The following is a 24,132-nucleotide window of genomic DNA, read 5'->3' as shown; positions in this document are numbered from 1 at the left end:
GGGTGAAATCTTCCAATGCCCCCATCTTTTTTGAAAACTTAAGTCCTTAAGAAAGTTGCAGTGGGAGAAGGCAATCTGCAGAATGAGACAAGCTGGGCAGAGTTAGCTTAACTCTTCTGTGTTCATTGCCCACCAAAGCGGTTTTTCTCCTACTTGAATCCGATAGCTTGATTGGAACAAGGGAAAGGCAAAAGTTTCCCCTGTCCAGTCATTTCTGACTCTAGGGGAGAGGGAGTGCTCATCTCTGCTTCTTAGCTGAGAGACCCTGTGTTGTCTGAAAAGGTTTCCGTGGTCATGTGGCCAGCATGACTATACACTGATGCCAGTGGTGGGTTGCTACCGGTTCGCCCCAGATCGGGCCAACCAGTAGCAGCACTGGGAGGCTCCACCCACCCACCCGGATATCTCTGTGCATGCACAGAAGCATTGTGCCCGTGTGTGAGTGTGTGCCCGCCTGCAAGCAAACCCACTACTGACTGAGGCACATGGAACCTTCCCATCAAAGTGGTACCTATTTATCTTGCATTTGCATGCTTTCAAACTGCTAGGTAGGCACAATCATAGCAGAAATAATGGGAACTCACTCCATGGCATGGTGCTCAGTTCTTGAACCTGCACTGTCAGCTTTCCAGCTGACAAGCTCTGGGTCTTTAACCACTGAGCCATCAGGCCCCCTTCATTGGAATAAAAACAGACAATTCACTGGGAAAAGCAAGTGGAAAGGAATTTAAAGTCTTCTTCGGTTCAGCAATCTCTTCTTTTATGCATACATTCTATTTATATGCCTCCCCCCCTACCCCGGATACAAGAATGAACCTAAACTTTCAAATGTCAGAAGAATTGGTGGGAAAAAGGAATATTACAGTTTACAGTAATTTTAGTAAGAATTAAGCTTACTACTCCTGCATGCTATTACTTTATAACAATATCTCTTTCAAAATTTGCAGAGTTAGGATAATTGAAAGTTCAAGAAAAGAAATGGTATCAGAATAGGCCACTCCATACCATTTCCATGTCTGGGCTGGGTCTAAGCAATAGCAGTATTCTCAAACTGTGTTCCTTTTCAAATAGAAATTGCTGATGATTTCTTTCTAGTTGCACTTTTCTAGGTGTTGCATTAGGAGGGTTCAGAGGTTTTGGAAAGAGCTACCCTTGGGAATATAGAATTTAAAGGTTATTCTCAGTTTGATCTTAAATGAAAATAAGTAAATCTGCTCTTTTAACAGATGGACATAGCATTAGTTTTTAATGAACTAATCAAGTGAAAATCATATGCAATCAAACAGACTAGTTTTAGAAATAACCTGCTTCAGTATTGACCTAAATCTTCAAAATATGTAGTATTTCTTAGAAAAAGGGGTATACAATCTTCATAATAATAATCAGAATCAGAATCTCTTAATGTCACAGTTGTAATTTGGACAATGTTTATGCAGTGAAACATCTTGATTCATGCAGAACTGAATTATTAACTGGCATCCATGGCCAAGAGGGTCCTTAGACAACTGCACTGCAAGTTGTGTATCAGTTGCACCCATTTCTGCACCAAGAGATCTTACATGGTCACTCATGCTTTAGTCACCTCTCATCTGGATTACTGCAATGTGTTCTACATGGAGCTGCCCTTGGAGAGTTTCGGAAAGTACAACTTATCCAAAGTGCAGACAGTTATGCATGTTCCAGGTTCTGCACGTTATATATCTCTGCTCTGCAAGCTGCATCGGCTGCCAGTTTGCTCAGTTGAAGGTGGGTCATGATCTATAAAGCCTTATGTCAGCATTCCAGAAAAACCTCTGCTCCAATTAAAACCTCTGAGGCAAGCATTTGCTTAAAGTCCCATTTATTAGAGTAGGTATACTGGCACATCTTGGGAAAACCCGAATCTGAGACTTCCGGGTTTCCCCGCAGTAAATTACAACCCCCACAAACCATCCCCTCACGCCTCAGTTGATCACATGCTCCAATCACCATCCATTCCATCTCGAGACAGCACTTCAACCACTCCTTCTCCAGATACAGGCTCATCCTGACCTTGACCGATGGGAAGAATGCTATTTTGTCTAAATACAAAACTCTCAAATAAATCCCCCCCCCCCGCTACTTTCCCACAAATGAGAAGGTGGCAGCTTGGAAGCTTCCGGTCTAATATGGCTTCCAAAGCTGACACCTTACATGGCATGGAACTGGGTTACCTAAGGAGATGCAACTATATCTACTCAACCCATCTGGTCTGGGAAGGGTGGAGTATTGCGGGTTATATAATCCAGGGAGTGTTGTGGGATCCTAGAAGAAAGCTTCCCAACAACTAGAGCAGCGGTCACCAACTGGTGGTCCATGAACCATTGGTGGTCCTCGAGAAAATTTTGGTGGTCCACAGAAAAATTATTTGCATTTTTTATATTGCATTAAATCAGGGGTCCTCCAACTATGGCCCCTGGGACAGATACATGCAATGAACATTTGTGTTGCTGCAAAGAGTCTCCTCCTTCAGGGTCTTTTTCTGTGGGTCGGAGGGGGACAGTAATTCCAACTTGGGCCTCCTGGTGCAGGGCTTTGGACGAAGGCTGGAGGGAAGTGCCACTGGTGACGAAGAGCCAGAGGATCTTGTTCTAGTGGGACTGCATCATGGTCTGGAACTGGCTGACCATCTCAACCTGCTGAGTCTCCAGGTGCCTGTACCTGGCCTTGCACTCCTGCAGGTCTTCCCTCTGCTTGGAAAATCTATGCTCATAGTTCTCAGTGAGATGCTTCTGCTGAGTCTCCTTCTCGGTCAGATCCAATTTGAACTGAGTTGTTTTGCCAACTCTTTCTCACGCTGGCTGCTTAACTCCAACAACTGCTTCCTGTTGGGGCCCTAAGGAGCCTTGGCGGGCAGGCAAGGAGTGGCTGGGAGGGGAGGGGTGAGAGAGGCATGAGTGACATCAAATTGGCCACACCCACCCAGTCCACCTAGCCATGCCCACCCAGCCAGTCATTAGGCAGATCATATTAGTGGTCCGCAGGATTTAAAATTATGAATTTAGTGGTCCTTGAGGTCTGAAAGGTTGGTGACCCCTGAACTAGAGGGTGTCATCCAGGATCCTTCTTTTGCTCTGACATCTGCATCTAAGCATCATCCCCCAGAAATCAGATTAGTTCCAACTGTTCTGGATTTTCTAGGCTCTGGAGGCCTAGTTTACCTAATAGGCATGGGGACTCAAGATGAGTGGGATTGTGTATTTAATGGTTTTAAAAATATGACCCTATATGATTTTTGTATTGCTCTTTTTTGCTGTTTTTACATTTGTTTTGCTTTTAAGATGCTCCAAAGTCATATATATGAGATGGATGGCTATATAAATTTCCCATGGTGATGCAGTGTTTATAATGCAGTGTTGCAGGCTGACTCTGCCCACTGCCAGGCTCAGGGTTGGCTCAGACTTCCATCCTTGCGAAGTCAGTAAAATGAGGACCCAGATTGTTGGGGGCAATATTCGGACTTTGTAAACTGCTTAGAGTGTGCTGTAAAACTCTAGCACTAGCACTAGTACTTAGCTTTATATATCACTTCATAGTGCTTTTACTTTTTGCTTAGGCCAAAGTTGATCTAGAACAGTGATGGCTAACCTTTTCCGGACCGAGTGCCCAAAGTGTGCACACTCGAACCCCCAAAATGCAATGCGCGTGCAAGCCCCGTGCATGTGCCCCACACCCATGAATGCGCACACGCCCCCGCATGCATCCAAGCCCCCCACATATGCATGGCAGAGACCCGAAGACCAGCTGGCTGGCAGGAGGCATGCATGCATGTGTAGCAGAACTGAACTGGGGCAATGGCTTGCATGCCCACAGAGAGGGTGCTGCATGCCACCTCTGGCGCTCATGCCATAGGTTCACCCTCACGGATCTAGAGGATTGAAGGAAAGAAAAATCAAGGACATTATGATTTGTAAGTCTTTTTTCAAGTGACTGGGGAGAAACCAGATGTATGTATGTATGCATGTATGCATGTGTTGTGACTCCAGCCCCCAAACCTGGCCCCATGCCCAAAAGTGACTCCGAAAGTGAGGGGGAAGGGCCGGTAAGGCTTACCTCGGGAGCACCAATTCCTTTGGCTCGGCTCCAGGAGCCAGAACCAGACCAGTCGGAGGACGTAATGAGGCCGTCATCCCCTGATTCCTCCCTTCCCCAGGCTACGCCTTCAGACCCAGCTGATAATAATAATCAAGCTTGGCTTGACCCGCGCTTCAGAAGATTAGAGAGGCGGTGTCATCAAAAGGAAGGGTGGGGCAGGAGCCCCACCCCACAGGATATATAAGGAGCTTTGGGAGTGCTCTCACTCCACGGGAAGCAAAGTTTAGCTGATCCGTTTCAAAAAGAGCTGAAAGTCTTTCTACGTGAGTCATTTGTTTGAACTTTGGCAGGTAGCTGCGTTTTCTCTGCTAGGACTGATAAGAGCCATAAATCCACTGGCTGAAGGCCAGCTCGTGGGTCTGAAGTGGGGAAGGAGACAGAACAGTATGTATCTTTGTAAGCATTTATATATGCACCTAGGGGACACGGTGGCTCAGTGGCTAAGGCGCTGAACTTGTCGATCAGAAAGGTCGGCAGTTCGGCAGTTCGAATCCCTGGTGCCGCATAATGGAGTGAGCTCCCTTTACTTGTCCCAGCTTCTGCCAACCTAGCAGTTCGAAAACATGTAAAAAATGCAAGTAGAAAAATAGGGATCACATTTGGTGGGAACGTAACAGCGTTCTGTGTGCCTTTGGCATTTAGTCATGCCAGCCACATGAGCACGGACATGTCTTCAGACAGCGCTGGCTCTTTGGCTTTGAAATGGAGATAAGCACCGCCCCCTAGAGTCGGGAACGACTAGCACATATGTGCAAGGGGAACCTTTACCTTTATATATTTATCTATGTATGTATGTATGTCATGATTATGTCCTGGATTTCTAACAGATGGGAACATATTTGTTCTTCTTGAAGGCATATACTGTATAAAGCCAGTTGCTCAGTTCTCCATGCTGTGCTGTTTTGCTTATATTGACTTAAAGGATTTCCTGTTTCTCAAACCTCCTTGAAAATATCTTACAACAGAACAAAAACATAGATCAAACTCAAAGCAAGGAAGAGAATGAAGAGTTAGAACTATGTTTACCTTCTAGCTTGGACATAAAGGTTGGATTATTTAAAATGTGGAAGCTTGAAAGACACTATCTATCTCAATTTTTGATACATAAGCCTTGTTTCCCAGTATCCTGTGGAAGGATCATTTTTCTTTCAAATCAGATTCTTTCAAGCCTTCTAGGTGTGGAATAATATTTTTCAGAGGCTCTCAGTACAATGTGGTAGAGATATTTCCCTCCTGGGCCTCTGATTAAGCAAAGCTGCAGAAATCCTTGTACCGTGAGCTGCCTTAACAGGACTATATTTTTCAATGCTTCCACGTCTCTGAGCGTATGCATGAAAGGGTCCTTGAGGTTAATAGCAACTATACCTCTGACTGTGCATGAATTGGTCTTCAAGGTTAATAACAACTGACTTAAAAAAACTAACCAGTGGACCTGTTTTCTCAATGGCTTCAGAAGGCGTAAGATTGGCTAAATTCATATTATACATTATACAAGCATGTAGAAAGAGATGGATTCTTAGGTAATCTTACGCTGTGTGCAAAGTCCCACATTCACACATTTAAAATTTTAGATTTAGAATAAATGAGCTGGAAGAGACCTTGGAGGTTTTCTAGTCCAACCCCTTTGTGCAAAGACCAGCTGTCCGGCGCAGATGTGTGTGACAAAACCTGGAAAAGCAGCTGGCCGTTGCCTGCATGTGCACTGGCCAGCTGCTCTCTTTTGGGTTGTGGCGCTCCGGCATGTGCACGTACTCCAGTTTCGGCACTCGGTGCCAAAAAGGTTAACCATCACTGGTCTAGAATCTTCTTAAAAATATTCAGTTATGGAGCACCCACAATTTCTGGAGTCAAGCTGTTCCATTGGTGAATTGTCCTCACTGTTAGGAAGTTTCTTCTTAATTCCAGGTTGCTTCTCTCTTTGATTAGTTTCCAACCATTGTTTCCTGTCCTGCCCTCTGGTGCTTTGGAGAATAATCTGACCCCCTCTTCTTTGTGACAGCCCCTCAAGTATTGGAATACTGTGATCATGTCACTCAGTGGTGGGTTTCAATTTTTTTTTATTACCGGTTCTGTGGGTGTGGCGTGGCTTGGTGGGCGTGGCTTGGTGGGCATGGCATGGGAAGGATACTGTAAAATCTCCATTCCCACCCTACTCCAGGAGGATACTGCAAAATCCCCATTTCCTCCCAATCAGCTGGGACTTGGGAGACAGAGAATAGATGGGGGTGGGGCCAGTCAGAATTTTTACTACTGGTTCTCCAGAACTGGTCAGAACCTTCTGAAACCTACCTCTGATGTCACCCCTAATTCTTTTTTTCTTTAGACTAGCCAAACCCAAATCCTGCAGCTGTTCTTCATATGTTTTAATCTCCAGGCCTTTGACAGTCTTAGTTGCTCTTCTCTGAACGTTTTCCAAAGTCTCTCTCTCTCTATATATATATTTTTGTAGTATGGTGACCAAAATTGGTTGCAATATTCCAAATATGATCTTACTAGGGTTTTATAACGCAATACTAATACTTTTCCCCTTTGCATAGTGTATTTTTCTCCTTTAGATATATAACACAGGAAGTGACATTCAAATGTTACATTTTCATTTTATAAGATTCAATATTTAGATAGAAATCTCTCCATGTAAGATAGGGAAAGCATCTTTGACTAAACAAAAAGCAGTGTGCATGTATGTATCCAAACCCAGTAATTTAAAATATTATAAAAATGCAAAACCAAAAGCAACGGAAAGTGTGATTAGGGTGTACTGGTACGTGAAAAATGATTTTGTATTTAATGCTGAAATTAAATTATACACATTTTTTAAAAACCCTCTCTTGGGGAAATGTCTTATGTTGAAAGAGGAAAAAGGAGAATGGCTCGCTTAGGCCAGATATTGTTATAATAAGCTGCCCTCAATATTTACAAACGTAGAAAGTCAAATGATAAACTAAATAATACAGGAAGTTAAAGCTGTATTTTTATGTCTCTTGTTCTGCTGTTGTTTAGAAAATCCAGAAAGCTGTTCGAGAGGAAGAAGAAGGCTCCTTTGCTTCGTCGTGGTTGCCATCTTTTATCTTTATTTCTAATGTTTTATTGATTTGATTGTAACTTCTTTGTTTGTTGTGAGCTGCCTGGAATCATTGAGAGTTGAGTGGCATACAAGTTTAATAATAAATTATCATTTTTCAGAGTAATCAATGTATCCTTACGATTTATATTTATTGTTTCCTAGTATGATTTGATTGCTTATTTGTACCCTATGACTATCATTAAGTGTTGTACCCTATGATTCTTGATGAATGTATCTTTTCTTTTATGTATACTGAAAGCATATCCACCAAGACAAATTCCTTGTGTGTCCAATCACACTTGGCCAATAAAGAATGCTTTCTTTCTTTTTTTCTCTTTCTTTCTTTCTTTCTCTCTCTCTTTCTTATCTATCTATCTATCTATCTATCTATCTATCTATCTATCTATCTATCTATCTATCTATCTATCTATCTATCTATCTATCTATCTATCTATCTGAATTACCTAATTCTGAATGGAACTAAAAAACAACAACCAACCTTTTGTAGTACAGTTTAAAGTTTATGACTTTTAAAGACCTTAAAGATTTGATGAACCTATCCTACTCATGCCAGCAGAGAATACCTACTTTGGATCCTGTTGATCAAAGAACTCTGACTATCAGGATCTAGAAGAGCCTTCTCTGCTGCAGCCCCTGCTCTTTGGAACATGTTACCCTGTGAGGTAAGATCCGCTCCTATTCTCCTATCTTTCTGTAGGAGCCTGAAGATAGGGCTCTGCTGGTTGGCCTGGGAAACGAATGGGTGAATTCCACATTGCTGGGTTGATGGCGGACTCCACCTCCCTTGCTTGCTCTCTGCTCTTCACCCATCCATCTCAACATTCTATTGTTGTATTCTCATTGTGTTCTTTTTCATTGTTTATTTTGTTGTTCTATTATTTTACTCCTGTTCTGTTTACACTCATTTTCTTTCTTTTTATTATTGGAAGCCCCCTTGTGTAGTGCTACAGCGAGATATGCAGCAAACAGGCAAAGGTAAAAGTAAAGGTTCCCCTCGCACATATGTGCTAGTCGTTCCCAATTCTAGGGAGCTTGTTGATTGAAAGGTCGGCAGTTCAGCGGTTTGAATCCCTTGTGCTGCATAACGGGATGAGCTCCCGTTACTTGTTCCAGCTTCTGCTAACCTAGCAGTTCAAAAGCACATAAAAAATGCAACTGGAAAAATAGGGACCACCTTTGGTGGGAAGGTAACAGCGTTCCGTGTGCCTTTGGCATTTAGTCATGCTGGCCACATGACCACGGAGATGTCTTCGGAGAGCGCTGGCTCTTCGGCTTTGAAACGGAGATGAGCACCGGCCCCTAGAGTCTGGAACGACTAGCACATATGTGCCAGGGGAACCTTTATCTTTACCTTACTGGTTTTAAAAAATATTTTTGAAAGATTTCTGTTTTTATACTCATTAGCCCCCTCCTCCCCCAGAGTTACTTATGATAGCAGCGATATACATTGGTATGTTGAATGAATGGATGAGTGAATGAGTGAATGAATGAATGAATGAATATCTGCATATATAACTATACAGAAGAAAGCCAAACAACGATCAGTGGTTATATTTATTTTTTATTTATTTATTATTTAAATTTGTATACCGCCCTTCTCCCGAAGGACTCAGGGCGGTTCACAGCCAAGTAAAATGCACAATACATACAATTAAAATACTAATAAAAAACTTATTTAAATTGGCCATAATTAAAATTTGGAAGTAAAACCCATTTAAAAACCCATAACTTAAAAAACTAACCCAGTCCAGCGCAGATAAATAAGTAAGTTTTGAGCTCGCGGCGAAAGGTTCGGAGGTCCGGAAGTTGACGAAGTCCTGGGGGGAGCTCGTTCCAGAGGCGGGGCCCCCACAGAGAAGGCCCGTCCCTGGGTGTCGCCAGGCGACATTGTCGCGCCGGCGGCACCCTGAGAGTCCCTCTCTGTGAGAGCGCACGGGTCGGTGAGAGGTATTGGGTAGCAGCAGGCGGTCCCGTAAGTAACCCGGCCCTATGCCATGGAGCGCTTTAAAGACGTCCACCAACACCTTGAAGCGCACCCGGAAGGCCACAGGTAGCCAGTGCAGCCTGCGCAGGATAGGTGTCACTCGGGAGCCACGAGGGGCTCCCTCTATCACCCGCGCAGCTGCATTCTGGACCAACTGCAGCCTCCGGATGCCCTTCAGGGGGAGCCCCATGTAGAGAGCATTGCAGTAGTCAGGCGAGGCGTCACAAGGCGTGAGTGACTGTGCACAAGGCATCCCGGTCTAGAAAGGCGCAACTGGCGCACCAGGCGAACCTGGTGGAAAGCTCTCCTGGAGCCGGCCGCCAAATGATCTTCAAAAGACAGCCGTGCACCCAGGAGAACGCCCAAATTACGCACCCCCTCCATCGGGGCCAATGACTCGCTCCCGACAGTCAGCCGCGGACTCAGCTGACTGTACCGGGATGCCGGCATCCACAGCCACTCCGTCTTGGAGGGATTGAGCTTGAGCCTGTTTCTCCCCATCCAGACCCGTCGGCTTCCAAACACCGGGACAGCACTTGATAGCTTCATTGGGGTGGCCGGTGTGGAAAATACAGCTGGGTGTCATCAGCGTACAGCTGGTACCTCACACCAAAGCCACTGATGATCTCACCCAGCGGCTTCATATAGATGTTGAACAGAAGGCGAGAGAATCGACCCTGCGGCACCCACAAGTGAGGCGCCGCGGTGACCTCTGCCCGTCAACACCGTCTGCGACCGGTCGGAGAGATAGGAGGAGAACCACCGATAAACGGTGCCTCCCACTCCCAACCCCCCCAACCGGCGCAGCAGGATACCATGGTCGATGGTATCAAAAGCCGCTGAGAGGTCTAATAGGACCAGGGCAGAGGAATAACCCCTATCCCTGGCCCTCCAGAGATCAGGAACAGGAAAACCTATACAGGAATGAAGGTGAATTTCTTTTAGGCACAGATGATTTCTAGTGTAACAGTAGAACTCAGGTGATGAAGTTCATAGAACATGGCTTTTGGAGAGCTAACTTTTGAGCAAGTTATCCATTCTTACGTCACTAAAGAAAAAGTCAATCGCAAAGAGAAACAAGCTATTTTGAGACAGGATGCTTATGATTTCTTACCTGTTGGTGATGGATAATGTTAGCCGAGAAAACGGATTTTAAGCTTTTAATGTCAACCTCAAATGCCTGGCTTTGCAAACATTAATTATTAGTATTTATGAAATAGGCCTAGGATGTTTCTAAATTAAAAATCGGAGGGGATGGGGAAGAAAAATAGTGAGCTAACGACAAAAAGTTGATGTCACAAAATAATTTTTTTTTATTATATTGGGACCATGGTGCTCTCAAAGCAAGGGTGAAATGCTCCCGGTTTTGACCAGATCTGGCGATCCATTAGCACCCCTGGTCGGTGGTTTGGCGATCCGGTAGTGATGGCGGAGCAAAGCTCCACCCACCCGCCCAGGTGTTGTTACTTCCTGGTTTTAACATGTAACAGGCAGTGCGTGCACTTCCGAACCGGTATGGAAGGTAAGTAGATTCCACCCCTACCTGTCTCAAAGGGTTTTATTGGAGAACTAGGAAAAATGCTTAACCTTTTTTGTACATCAGTTTTCTTCTGCTACAAAACAGCTTGTGTTTTTTTTTGGTTTTTTTTTTGAATTTATATCCCGTCCTTCTTCGAAGACTCAGGGCGGCTTACATTGTGTAAGGCAATAGTCTCATCCTATTTGTATATTTATATACAAAGTCAACTTATTGCCCCCCCAACAATCTGGGTCCTCATTTTACCTACCTTATAAAGGATGGAAGGCTGAGTCAACCTTGGGCCTGGTGGGACTCGAGCCTGCAGTAATTGTAATTGCAGGCAGCTGTGTGTTAATAACAGGCTGCATTAGCCTGGTGAGCCACTTCCCAGCTCAGCTTGTTGTGCCTCGCTCGCCCCCCCTCACCGCAGCCGGGCCCTTCTCATCTCCTGCCAGACACTGATAGTACAGGAGAATGTCCTGGCATGCCTCCAGCCCCAGTCCTGGCACCATGCCCGGAGAAACTGAGCAAACAAACCTCCCTCCGATAGCATGTGCGCCTGAAGCCAGCCACGAGCTGGGATTACCGGCAGCTGGGGACGAAATGATGCAGTGGACAGATCCTCGCTTCCGGAGAATGGAGAGGCGACATCAGCAAAAGGAAGGGAGGGGCAGGCCTGGATAAGTGCTGAGTCATGGAGCCACACTCCATGGCCTATATAAAGGATCTGCTTTCTGGCATTCTCTGAGTCAGGCAAAGTCTAATCTGGATTGCTGAAGTCATACCTTGGATTCCTGCCTGCCCTGAGGACTCTGATAGGACTTTGGCAGAGCTGCAGAGGCACGCTTGATACAGACTTCCCCGACCCGGCCGTCAGAGGAGGAGTGGGACACGACACAGCTGATCAGTCTACAAACACCCATTCCATCTGCCAATCAGGATGCAACCACAGAGCGAACAAACCCGCTCACAGCAACATTCCCCATCTCGACCAATCTGCAAACATCCACTCCATCAACCAATCAAGATGCAACCACACAGCCAACCAACCCATTCACAGCAACACTCCCCACCTCCCCACCAGTATTTATAGAGAGACGGCAGCTCCGACCACTCTTTGCTCAAGAAGCATGAAGCCGAAGATACCAGCCTGAAGATGATGAGTGAGACCTCATCGAAACGTCGCCAAGATACTCTCAACCTTACACGGGAAAAGACACGAAAATGCCAAGACACACACACACACACACACACACACACACACACACACACACACACACAATTATTTATCTCTTTTTTCCACCAATCTACTTCTCAAAAATAATTATAGCACCTTCCCTTCATGCTTGTTTTGAACCTAACAAAATGGCAAAAGATTTTAAGTTGGATCTTCTACAGTACAGGTAGCCCTCAATTTACAACAATTTGTGTAGTAACTGTTCAAAGTTACAACGGCACTGAAAAAAGTGACTTATCACAATTTTTCACGCTTACAACCGTTGCAGCATCCCCATGGTCACATGTTCAAAATTCAGACACTTGGCAACTGGTTCATATTTATGACCATTGCTATGTCTCAGAGTCATGTGATCAACTTTTGCAACCTTCTGACAAGCAAATTCAATGGGGAATCCAAATTCACTTAGCAATTGTGTTACTAACTTAACAACTGCAGCGATTCACTTAACAATTGTGACAAGGAAGGTGATAAAATGGGGCAAAACTCAGTTAACAACTGTTTCTCTTAGTAACAGAAATTTTGGACTCAATTGTGATTGTAAGTTTAGGATTACCTGTATATTACTTTTGCTTGGCCCTTGGCTTCAAATACTCCCCCCCCACTCTCTTTAACCCACTTCCACTGTGAACAAGCCCACTCACACTAGACCCAGCAGTTAATTTAATAAAAATAGAACGTTAATCCTGCAAGTAGTTTTTGTTTAGAGGGCTTAAAAGCCACAATCTTGCTAAGTGTGGGCTTTTGGAAAATTCATGCGCTTATAATTTCCTCTTTTTTGTAAGTAATTATTCAGATCGTTTATTAGTTTTGACAAGCTGAAAAAAAAATGATAAAAGAAATATGCTTAGCCAGGTAGCATGCAGTAGAGAGAAAAGTATTTTTAATAGCATTTTTTTTTTTTAAAAAAAGGATTTTTACAGAAAATATATTACAAAAGTTAAGACTTAGAATATGCAGTGTCAGTATATAAAGAAGTAATAAAAGGCATGCTGGGATAACAGGAGAGAGAACAGGGAGAATTATAAATAGAAAAATCATCAAAACTACAAACCTGTTGCCATGGCACAAAGCACTCCAGGTTACAGAAAAAGATGATTATATTTTTGGTTATAACCCAATCGCACTTGTGTTTTTCATAGAATTATAGAAATGGAAGAGACCTCCGGTCACCTGATCCATCCCCATGGTAAGTGCCAAGATATGCTAAAGCATTTCAGACAGATGGCTAACCATCTCTTTGATGACCTTCCGTGAAGGAAATATGACAACTATTAGACATGTGAAGACTGAGGGAAAAAATACCTCCCCTCAAGCTTCTGTTCTGGTGTTTAAATATATATAATCATTTTAACTGTTCCTTATACGATTTCATTTCTAGTCCCCTCATCTTCCCTCGTGCTGGAGTGGCCGGCATGAGGGAAGGAGGAGGAGCAGGGAGAAGAGGGAAAGCATCCTTCTCCTTCCCTTGCATTGGCTGCTCTGTTGCTTGTTTCTCCATTGCAGCGCAGCAAAGTGCCCAGGATCCACTTTGATAGTGGGAGGTGGGTAATTCAACAACCCGTTCTCTTGAACCAGCGGTAAAACTGGTTCGCCTGAACCTTCACTATCAGTTTGGGTGTGCTCCTGTGTGGGAGCGCTTCTTCTGCGCATGCACAGAACCTTCTGCGCATGCGCAGATAGTTAAAAAATGGGACATAATGAGGTCCCAGTGAGTGGGCGGAGCCTCCTGCAGCCGGCGCTACCGGTTCGGCGAGCCAGATAGAACCGGGGGGGATTTCACTGCTGGCCTGAACCAGCTGAATCCCACCACTGTGTCCCCCCAAACTACAATCAGTATTCCAAACGAGGCCCAATCAAGACTGAGACTTCTAATGATATGGATCCCTTATTCTTGTTAATTCAGGTAGGCCTCAACGTACCATCACAATTGAGCCCAAATTTTATTTTGCTAAGTGAGAAGTTTGTTAAATGAGTTTGCTCTGTTTTCTGACTTTTCTTGCCACGTCTGTTAAGTGAATCACTGTAGTTCTTAAATTAGTAACACGGTTGTTAAGTGAATCTTGTTTCCCCATTGACTTTGCTTATCAGAAGGTCATAAAAGGGACACATGACTCCGGGACACTGCAACCGTCATAAGTGTGAGTCAGTTGCCAAGCATCCAAATATTTAATCATGTGACCATGGGGGATGCTGAAATGGTCATAAGTGTGAAAAATGTTCATAAGTCACTTTTTTCAGTGCCACTGTAACTTTGAATGGTTACTAAATGATTTTTTGTAATTCAAGGACTATCTGACATTTGCCGTTTTAATTAATTGCATCATCCTGTCAACTCATGTTTTCAACTTGTGATCCATTAGAATACTCCAATCCTTTTCTAATCTACTATTGCCTGCCAGGTTAGTTGTCCCCAGTCCTATACACGTGCTTTTCATTTTTTTATCATCAGTTGTAACTCTATAAATTTTATTCTGTTTGTTTAATTCCATTCTTCAAACCTGTCTAAGCCTTTTCAAAAAATGTCTTGTTCTTATTTTCTAATTGTTCTTTCTAGTTTTGGATCACCTGTGAGGACATAAAGCAGGGCTGCTATTCACCAGGTTCTGACAGATTCTGGAGAACCGGTAGTAAAAATTTTGAGTAGCTCAGAGAACCGGCAAATACCACCTCTGGCTGGCCCCAGAGTGGGGTGGGAATAGAGATTTGCAGTATCCTTCCCCTGGAGTGGGGTGGGAATGGAGATTTTGCAGTATCCTTCCCCTGCCATGCCCACCAAGCCATGCTCACCAAGCCACACCCACAGAACCAGTAGTAAAAACAATTGCATTCCGCCACTGACATAGAGCATTTTAAAATGGAAACCATAGTTAGTCCGTTAAGCAGTTTTCCAAGAAAATACTTTTAGGAACAGTGGTTAGTCCACTATGTCTCTCTTTTTTTTCTCCGTCTGCTCTACTTGTTCTGGTCATTCTCAATTTAGCATAGCTTAATTGCAGGTATGAGGAACAAATTCAAGCTAAAATTGCAAAACTTGTTTAACTGAGATTATTCTTACAGATGTTAATGAGACCTCTGATAAATGAAAGGAGTTAGGATTGTGACTTGTTTTTGACTGTGGAGAAATGTCATTAACACCAATAATCTGAAGGGCCTTGAATCTATTTGCTGAAGTTATTGGTGACACTGCTTTCAATCTTTTATATCTAGTTTCCTTTGGGGAGTAGTGCATAAAATCTAGGTACTGCATACTGGAAAAATAAAATAATTGTATTTTTTTAAAAAAAACACACACAACTGTTTCAATTTGCTACTATATTTGCCACTACTATGAGAGTTTACTTACTGATGCCTACATGTCCAAAGACAAATAAGAAAAGAAAATGAAAAATAAATTTAATTTCAAAATGCTATCTGTAGAAGCTTTGTGTAATTCACAACACAGATTTCAACTGAAAACAGAATGAGATCCCCAAAGAAATTAGAAAAGTAAAAGAAAAGAGATATTGTCTTCAGAGTACTTATTGCTTAAATTTTCAGGAATTATTAAGTGTTGGCATTAAACAGTTCAAATGCATGGTGAAATACATACTAAAATGATATGCAATTTTGCAAAAGGATTATTAAAGATTGTTTTGCTATGGTGCATTTAAGCAAACATGTTTTAATCAAAAGAGTTTCTGTATATCTTCTGTATCCATCCCTTCAATGGATTTTTTAAAAAGTCCAGTTACTAAAGGCAGTTCTATCCATTTCCTGAGGCAGCCTGACCCAATAGAGCTTGATTAATGCTCAGCTGGAATCTATGCTTTGAGTATAAAGTTTTGTAGATGTTGAAAATATTATTCAAGTTCCCACCCATGGAATATTTGGCTTTTTTGGCTCATGTTTGAATGCATGCAAAAGTTTGAATTTTGCTTTATGTACTCCTTCCTATTTATATGTGGTATTTGAACATCTTGACATAATTTTCCAACTACCAGAAAAAACCTTGCATTCAAGACATTTCATCAGAATTTGAATAACACTAGCTTTCGGCAAAGTCTCAAATGGCTACGGTAATGATTAACCAAACAAATGTCTAATTATCTTAATCATCTACATAAGGGCTGTCAAACTCATGGCCCACAGGCCGGATGTGTCATGCACCGGCCACACCCAACCCAGCTCCAGGAAGGGAAAAAAATGTCGTGAAACATCACGTGATGGCAACGTGATGCCGTGAGTTTGACACCCATGGTCTAGATATCCATCATTCAAAGCCCAATCTTAATAAGACCTACTGTATGCTATTTTCATAAATAGATGAAATCTGGTCTTCTCTAGAGTGCCTAGAAAGACAGGTTAAGACCAGTATAATCTATGCACTTTTCTCTCCTACCCCTGTTTCAATTTTGGGAGAAATTGGTAGAAATACATTGATTCTGTTAGCCTTTTGACATTTTGCACACAGAGGAACATGTGCTTTCTTTCATCAGATCTTCCCAATACTCTAAACAGAATTCACTTGTACAGGAAGGTACATGCTGGACCTGGCAAATGACCTAATTCTGTGATATCAAAAATAAATTTGCATACTTTAAAATATGTTTAAAAAATCTATAAAAAGTTTCTGAAATATACTTAGTATGGAGATAGATGATCTCCCATTTGGTATACCAAATTGACAGTAATGCTTGTCGCAATTCTCTTATGTGTTCCAAAATTTACCTACATGCGTCTGCTTACACAATTACAATTTCTTTATCCTTCTTCGATAAATGCGCTATTCCCCCCACCCCGTGATGTTCACCAACATGTGGTTGATATTGAGAAGATTACATATTAATTTGCTTAGCCATGATGAGTGTAATTTCTAAAGTCTCAAAATTATACCCTGCGTTATTAGCATTTTAAATTTCACTGAAAACTTACATGGTGCTGTCACCCAGTTCTTCGTAGAGATTATTGGCAGGGATGCTGGCTGATTTGCCAGCTGGTAAGGCCATCTGGATGCGCGCTGTCTTTGCACATTCAGCTTGTCTCCTTTGGTGAAATCATATGGGGAAGAAGTGAAGAGATTTAAAGGAAATCAAAGAATGTTTCTAACAAGCCCACATTGGTAGAAATAGTCATGCAGAGAATTCATTAGAGCTTTTCACCTGGTAATTGATGCTAATGCTAAGCATTTGAAAATACTGCAAACAGAATAAAATCTGACTTCTTGATGCAGATATACTCGGTTTCTCTTACAATGGAATATTGTAGCGGTGGTTTTGTTCATGATTGGCTAGAAAGTTCTGGAAAAGCTGAATAATGAATTCCAGTTCTCTAAAATTAGTAACTGGAATATTTAAAACTACGAATTTACCTCGCATTTTCGTAATAACTATGCCAAAGAAAGAAAAAGGGCTGGGATTATAGAAAATAAATATCTCAAGAATTACTACTGAATTAACAAATTTACCTGTATTCTGGAATTTTAAATCAATATACAATTAGACCGTATTTTCCACGTCTCCCCAGTTAGGTTTATGATTCTACTTTTCACATAAAATGACTTTTTTTTTATTAGCACAAACACTTTTGTTTCAAGCGCTTTTTCAATGAAGTGTTTATCTAAACGAAATTTACCTACTCATTTTATAGTGTGAATATAATCTGATCAATATTATAATTTAAGTAGCTTTTTTTCTGTCGAATTAAATCACATTAGATATTAAAACCTGTAAGCGGACACATCACCTCGGTGAGGTGGCGAAATAATCTAAGACGTTTAGTATACTTCTGATCTTATAATCTTATTTGGGGAAAGCTTGACAGTGTTCAATCATTATGTAGTGTCCTACTGATACACATATATTCTTCTTTTTGAAATAATTGTACCCAAACAAAAGCTAAACTTCTGCATATTCATACACAAGGCAAATAAAGTTTAAAGATAAAATACTTACTCTTTAAATCTGTTTTGTAATGCAGAATGGTAAAACAGAAATAAGAGAATAAACAGTGAGATTGACATAGAAAAATAATTCAGAAAATGCTTATAAATTTATAGGCTACATATTTTTAGGGCTGCCTCCTCAATCTTTAATTGTTTTGACTTACCCATTAGAGATATCCTAATAAATTAATGGGATATCTTTAATTAGGTGACCTTTAATAAAAAAAATAGCTATTTAGTTGCAATTAAGTTTGTGATTACTGCTATCCAACCACCATTTTACAAAAAGTCCCCTTCCTTTGAAAGAACCATAGAATAATATCTCTTCTATGGGCAAGTTAAAAACAATGCAGAGATTTTTGCTAAAATATGGATTTATGCAGGTTTAGTAGATTAAAACTAACACCAACTAACTCTTAATATAGGAGTAAAAAAGACTTATGGGCCAGCCTGGATAATTTTTTTGTGAAATTTTAATAAAAATTTAATAATTTTAATAAATAAACAAACCAAATAGTCTTTCCTCAGGGACCAAATAGAATAGGCATATGGCTCTTTCTATAGGTCTGTCTGCCAGTGTTGTATTTTATCCTGCTTGATAATACTGTAGCTAGTCACTTCAATCCTGCATTGGAAGTTATTTTCTGTGTACAAGGCCTGGAGGTTGCCCATCAATTTCAGAGTGAGCAGAATCTATCTGAACATATATTCTTGGCAGTAATCTACTGATTACTGGTAGTAATCTAGTTTTATTAAAATGTTCCCACCTACATATATATTTAGGTTTTTTTTTTCCAAATTGTAATATTATGCAGCAGGAGTGAAAAATTGAACATTGAATAATGGAAAGACTCCCACAGTTACAACATACTTCATATATCAATTATTATAATTACTTGTATTTCTTATATAATTAATTTTAATTTTTAAATTCTTTTCAGTTATACTTTGTGTTTCTGACCATTATAGTCATTCATTCATTCATTCATTCATTCATTCATTCATTCATTCATTCATTCACATTTACATATCCATGTACACAAATTTTAGCTCATACAAACTGTACTCAAATCTGTACTTGCATTTTTCTTCCAGATTTTTAAATCAGACAATTTTAGACAATTTTAAAATAATGGGATATCTCTGAGTTTTGTTTCTATAGGTCTATTATGAATATTCATTTATTACATTTTAAAACCATCCATTTCCCTCCTAGAGGAATTTTGGGCAGTGGACAAATAAAATATTGAAAAACATTAAGTAGTAAATATATCGCTTGCCCATTATTAATTCATTTATCTTTGGCTCATAATTATTATTTTCTTTGTGTGTAGACTTGAAACTTCAAAGGTACTGGTACATAGGAAATAACATTATGTTTTCTTTTTATTATTTTCCTACAATACTACAACAATACTAATTCCCATGAGCAAATAATCAATTGAAAATTCATTTAACTTTAAAGCTTTTTTTTAATAATCTGGAAAAATTCATTGAGTGTTAAACAAATTGTATTGAAAAATGTTTTATTATAAACTGAATGCTTCCATTTTATGGGCACCAGTAATGATGGTTATGTTCATTCAAGTATAATTTTTCCATTATGTAACATACTTCATCTGTTATTTTGCTAGCATTTATAGCTGCCAATTAAGGCATAAGAAAAGCTATAGAAAAATTAAAATAAACATATTTTCTAAATTATTTAAGTCAGGCGTAGAAGAATAGTAGTATTTTCAGGATTTTGACATTCCTTTGGAAAAAAATCTTTCTTCACTGTGTTTTTTTCCCCCTTCAGGTGGTCATTATGAATTACTTTAGATATTTGAATTTAAAAAAATCTTGCAGAAATATTACTAGTTATAATGGCAATGCTTCAAAAATAACATATAATGAGTTGAGTCAGAACAGGGCTTATCAAAACCTTTGTCCCATATAAGAAAGTCAGCATGGAATGAAAACAGTTCTCTGTAGCTCAACTGATTACACGCTGGTTTGCAGTGGTGGGATGCTGTCGGTTTAACAACCAGTTTGGTGATCGGGCGCTTTGCATGTGTGTGCACAGTTTTACAAATACTAACCTTCTGTGTTAGTACTTGGGAGTAACACAGCTGAGGTGTGCCCATCCACTCTGCTGCACCAAACAGCTGAGAAGATAAAGGTAAGTAAAGCGAAGGGGCGGGGGTAGGGTGGGTGGGCCGACTTGATCGTCGGAGCGAACCAGTTCGCTCCCAGCTGATCGTCAGAGCTACCAGTTCACCTCAACCGGTCCGAACCGGTAGAATCCCACCCCTGCTGGTTTGCAACTAAGCTATGTGTAGTCAAAACTAGCTTTATGTTCTAGCTTTATGCCTCTTTATTTTAGGCTTTCTAATACAGATATCTCCTAAGCAACAGTTCCATAGACACATAGATGAACTTGGCTAGGAACTGAATATTTACTCTTTCATCAGAACATCAGTCATAAGAGACAAACAACAGTCTGTACATCATGGGTTTCAAACTTGCGGGGTCACGTTGTTGTCATGTAATGTATATTGCAATGTTTTTTCCCTTTGCAGAGCTGGGGGGAGCATGGCCTACACATGGTGCATTTGGTCCACAGGCCGCCAGTTTGACACCTTGCTCTACTTAGTCCTTGACTTATGAACATTAATTCAATGACTACTGAAAATTACAATGGTATTGAACAAAGGAACTTAGAACTTGTGCCTGTAGTCACAGCCCTTGCAGCATCTTCGCAGTATGATAGCAATCTGAGTACTTGGCAATCCATTTGCACTTATGACTGATTGCCAATTGCCCTGCAATCATGTGATTGGCATTTGCAAACTTCCCTGCTGGCTTCACCAGAAAGTCAATCGGGAAACCAGGAAAAACCACAAACTATTGCCACCTGCCAAAAGGATGCTCTTTAGTTTCTGGGGGCTGGCTGAAAAAGGTCCCTGATGAAAACCAATCAGGATTGTCCATCATGGAGTGGAGAGGCTTTTCCACAGAACCACCCCGCAAATCATGTGTAATTAACAAATAAACTCATGCACCAGGCCTCCCAGGACCTCTCCCATCCTGCTGAGGCACCCTGAACTCCTTAACTTATAGGGCTGCCTCACCCTCCTGATTGGATTTCAGCAGAGAGAATTTTCAGCTCTGGAGCAAAGAGGGCCTGAAAATCTTCCCTGCCAAAATCCAAGCAGAGCAGAGATGCAGTAATGGTAAAAGTGCAGTGTGTCTCAGGGAACGTGGGAGGCTCTGGAAGGGTAACATGACTTGGGGTTGGGTGCTGTGGAGAACTCTGGAGCTGAAATCCTTCCTGCTGAAATCCCATCAGAGCGGAGAAACGTTAAGGGTGTTAGGTGCTTCATAGGGGCACCTCATTAGAATGGAGGAGGCCCTGGGAGAATCAGCGCAAGCTGTGAGAGAGTTGGGGGTGCTTTAGACACGTCATAAGTGATTCTGTGCAAGGATAACCAACATCTGAGGAAAGTCTGTCATTCTTTTAAAACAACTCTATAAGGTTTGTGGGTTTCAGCAATGAGTACCTTCTGTTGAATCCTTCTAATTCCATCTTTGCTACATAACAAGCGCTAAGCAAACCAGAGTAAAGGGCTCTTGTATACTTACTGTCTGTAGCTGACCATAACTATTAAAATAGCAGGCATGCAGCAAAGGATAATGATGACAGCCAGGGCCAACAAAGCTCCTTCGGTGTAGCCCACAGCTTGTGCCTGCTTTTTGACATTGGCCACCACATCTGGTGTCCTTATTTCCAAAATACGTCCTCCTTGTCCAAGGTATGGTTGAAATTCTTTATTGATATCCAGAAGCTTGCCATCCAGAAATCTTCAGTGTCAAGAGAAGAAAGCAAGAGAAGAAAGCAAGATCAAGCTAATCTCTAATCTTTTTTTACAGGTGGAATCAATATTAAAAGGTATTAATAGTCTTTTCCCCTTCCTTCCAGCTTTTTATTTCCCCACCATGGTTCCTTTTGAACATTTCATCCCCTACCTGCTCTCTCTGTGGTTTCTTTGATCTGATTTTCATTCTAATTGACCGACGGCAGTAGAGTTGTTTACAGTGTGCCGTCTGTGATGATAGACACAGCTTCATAACAAAAAGCACACTGATCATCTCAAACAGCAGTGGAGACGATGGGTAATTTTTAAAAACCAGGCGCAGTAGAACAAAAGAGTATAAAATAGTTCTGGAACAGATCTATTGGAATCATGATGCTGAAAATGTGAAAAGCGATTATATGGCTTTAGAGCAAAATTGCTCCAACTGTTCAAAGACAAGGTTACCAACCACGAATACAATAAAAAGAGCTAAACTGGTGTACCGCTGCAATTAGGCTCTGTGGTACATGAGTCAAAGTAAGTAATGTCGATTAAACTGAACAATTCAGGTGTAATGAAAAGTGGAAAACCTTCTCTTACATAATGCTTGCATATACTGAATGCCATTTATACTAATTAAGAAAGTGAAATGTCCTTCAGGGAGTTGTAATACACTTCTCTTTAAAATTTTATAAGCAATTTATCTACAAATCTCTGTTTTCACAGTTTTTATAGCTTATCTGTGCTTATTGTAATTCAGATGAAACATGACATAAAGTACAAAATGAGATGAGTGTCTTTTAAATTTATTTTAGGAAGACAGAATGTCTCAGAAGCTATCCCTCTTTTTTGTACTCATGAAGGATAATGGATAATGTAAGTATTTTTTAAAAAAAATTCTGATAGTACCTTTGTCCTAGTACCGAGAATGAAAAAAAAAAACCACATACCAATCCATTGGCAAATAAATTTCACTCAACACACAGATATTCTGAAAATCTGCATGTATATGTATATGTATATGTACATATGTATGTGTATACTATGTATGTAGATATATACACTATATACACTACACACACATGCACACATACACACAATGTATATGTACACACACACACACACACACACACACACACAAATCAGTGGAATCCCTTCTTCAGGAAGGATACCTGAACACCTGGCCAAAAACATTAGACAAAGTAATGAAGGTTTCATCCTGGATGAAACTTTTTTTATTAGTGGGTTAAGCAACCATCACCAAATATGGCATGACATTTCCCCTAATTTGCTGCACTTATCATGATCCATAATGGATACCTTTAATTTAAGACAGCTATTGGTTCTTGAGATACCAAGTTGGTTGGTATCATCTTTATGAATTAGAGTTGCTAGATAGGTGAGAAGGTGCAATGAATACCAGAGGCTTCTTTTCCAACTTTAATTTGTAGAATAAAGCAGCTAAATATGAACTAGAATAGCATGGATCTAAAGAATTATATAAAACTACTCAGTTTCTAACAATTATAACATTGTTTTCAATCAGTAGCTTAAATCAACACTCCTATTCAGTGGAACTGGTTGGAGAGATTCCTTTTCCATGGGCATTTCCTTAAAATATTTCCTCTCACCTTACCATCAACATCTTGTTGTGCCACATGGGGAGGGGAATAATCCAAGTCCTGCTAGTCTTGGTAGCAAGGATCAAGATTGTGGCAACAATGGCACAATTGAAATTGTGTTTAGATCATATTGTGCTGCCATCTTGATTTCTGTGTCTTTCATTTTAATTTGTATGTTTCTCCTCACTCACACACAACGTATTTTGGAAAACTTTGGCAAAAGGTTTAAGGGATTTTTTTTTAAAAAAATGTGATTTTCCACTCTCAAGCAGTTATAGTTTCAGTAAAGAATGGCTTGCTTAAAATCAGAAAACATAGGAAAAAAACAGAAGCTGTGAACAAAATGAAAATATGGACATTCAAATCTCACATCTTTTTCAGTATTATGGTGGAGCACAAGGCTGATATCAAAAGTTTGAAAGTGGCTCATAATAGTTTTTTTGGGGGGGGTTTCCTTTGTAACTTCAAATGGCTTTAAAGAGGTCATAAATGGTCGTAAGTCAAGGACTACCTACAATATATACTCTTGAGAAATTTTATGGTGAATTTTTTCCCCTTAAAACCATATGATGTGTTATTAGTGGGAATGAACTTCACTGTCAAATGCCTGTGATATTAATCATTACTGTGCGAGGAAGTTTAAAAAAAAACAGAGAAAATATAGAGAACTCAAGAAGCTTTTTGGATGAGAAGTGAAACGTCTTCAATGAAAAATAAAGTCCAGTTACCTTTTGAAAAAGCACTTTTGGGACAACCATGACCTGAATGACTTAGAATCTCCATAGACATTGAGAAAATATATCTTACACTCTA

General features: G+C 40.7%; 1 protein-coding gene across 1 annotated transcript in view; it reads right to left on the bottom strand.

The window, feature by feature from the left end:
- Positions 1-24,132, bottom strand: part of PCDH15 (protocadherin related 15) — a 474,186-nt gene that overhangs the window by 13,623 nt on the left and 436,431 nt on the right. The window contains exons 30-32 of the mRNA XM_058188831.1: positions 21,486-21,704; positions 17,872-17,880; positions 16,853-16,963 (exon numbers count right to left, since the gene is read on the bottom strand). Of these exons, the coding sequence (XP_058044814.1) occupies positions 16,853-16,963; positions 17,872-17,880; positions 21,486-21,704 (339 nt within the window). The remainder of the gene's footprint in view (positions 1-16,852; positions 16,964-17,871; positions 17,881-21,485; positions 21,705-24,132) is intronic.

Source organism: Ahaetulla prasina, chromosome 6 (assembly GCF_028640845.1).
Source record: "Ahaetulla prasina isolate Xishuangbanna chromosome 6, ASM2864084v1, whole genome shotgun sequence".
Taxonomy (NCBI): domain Eukaryota; kingdom Metazoa; phylum Chordata; class Lepidosauria; order Squamata; family Colubridae; genus Ahaetulla; species Ahaetulla prasina.
This window is presented reverse-complemented; position numbering and strand designations above follow the sequence as displayed.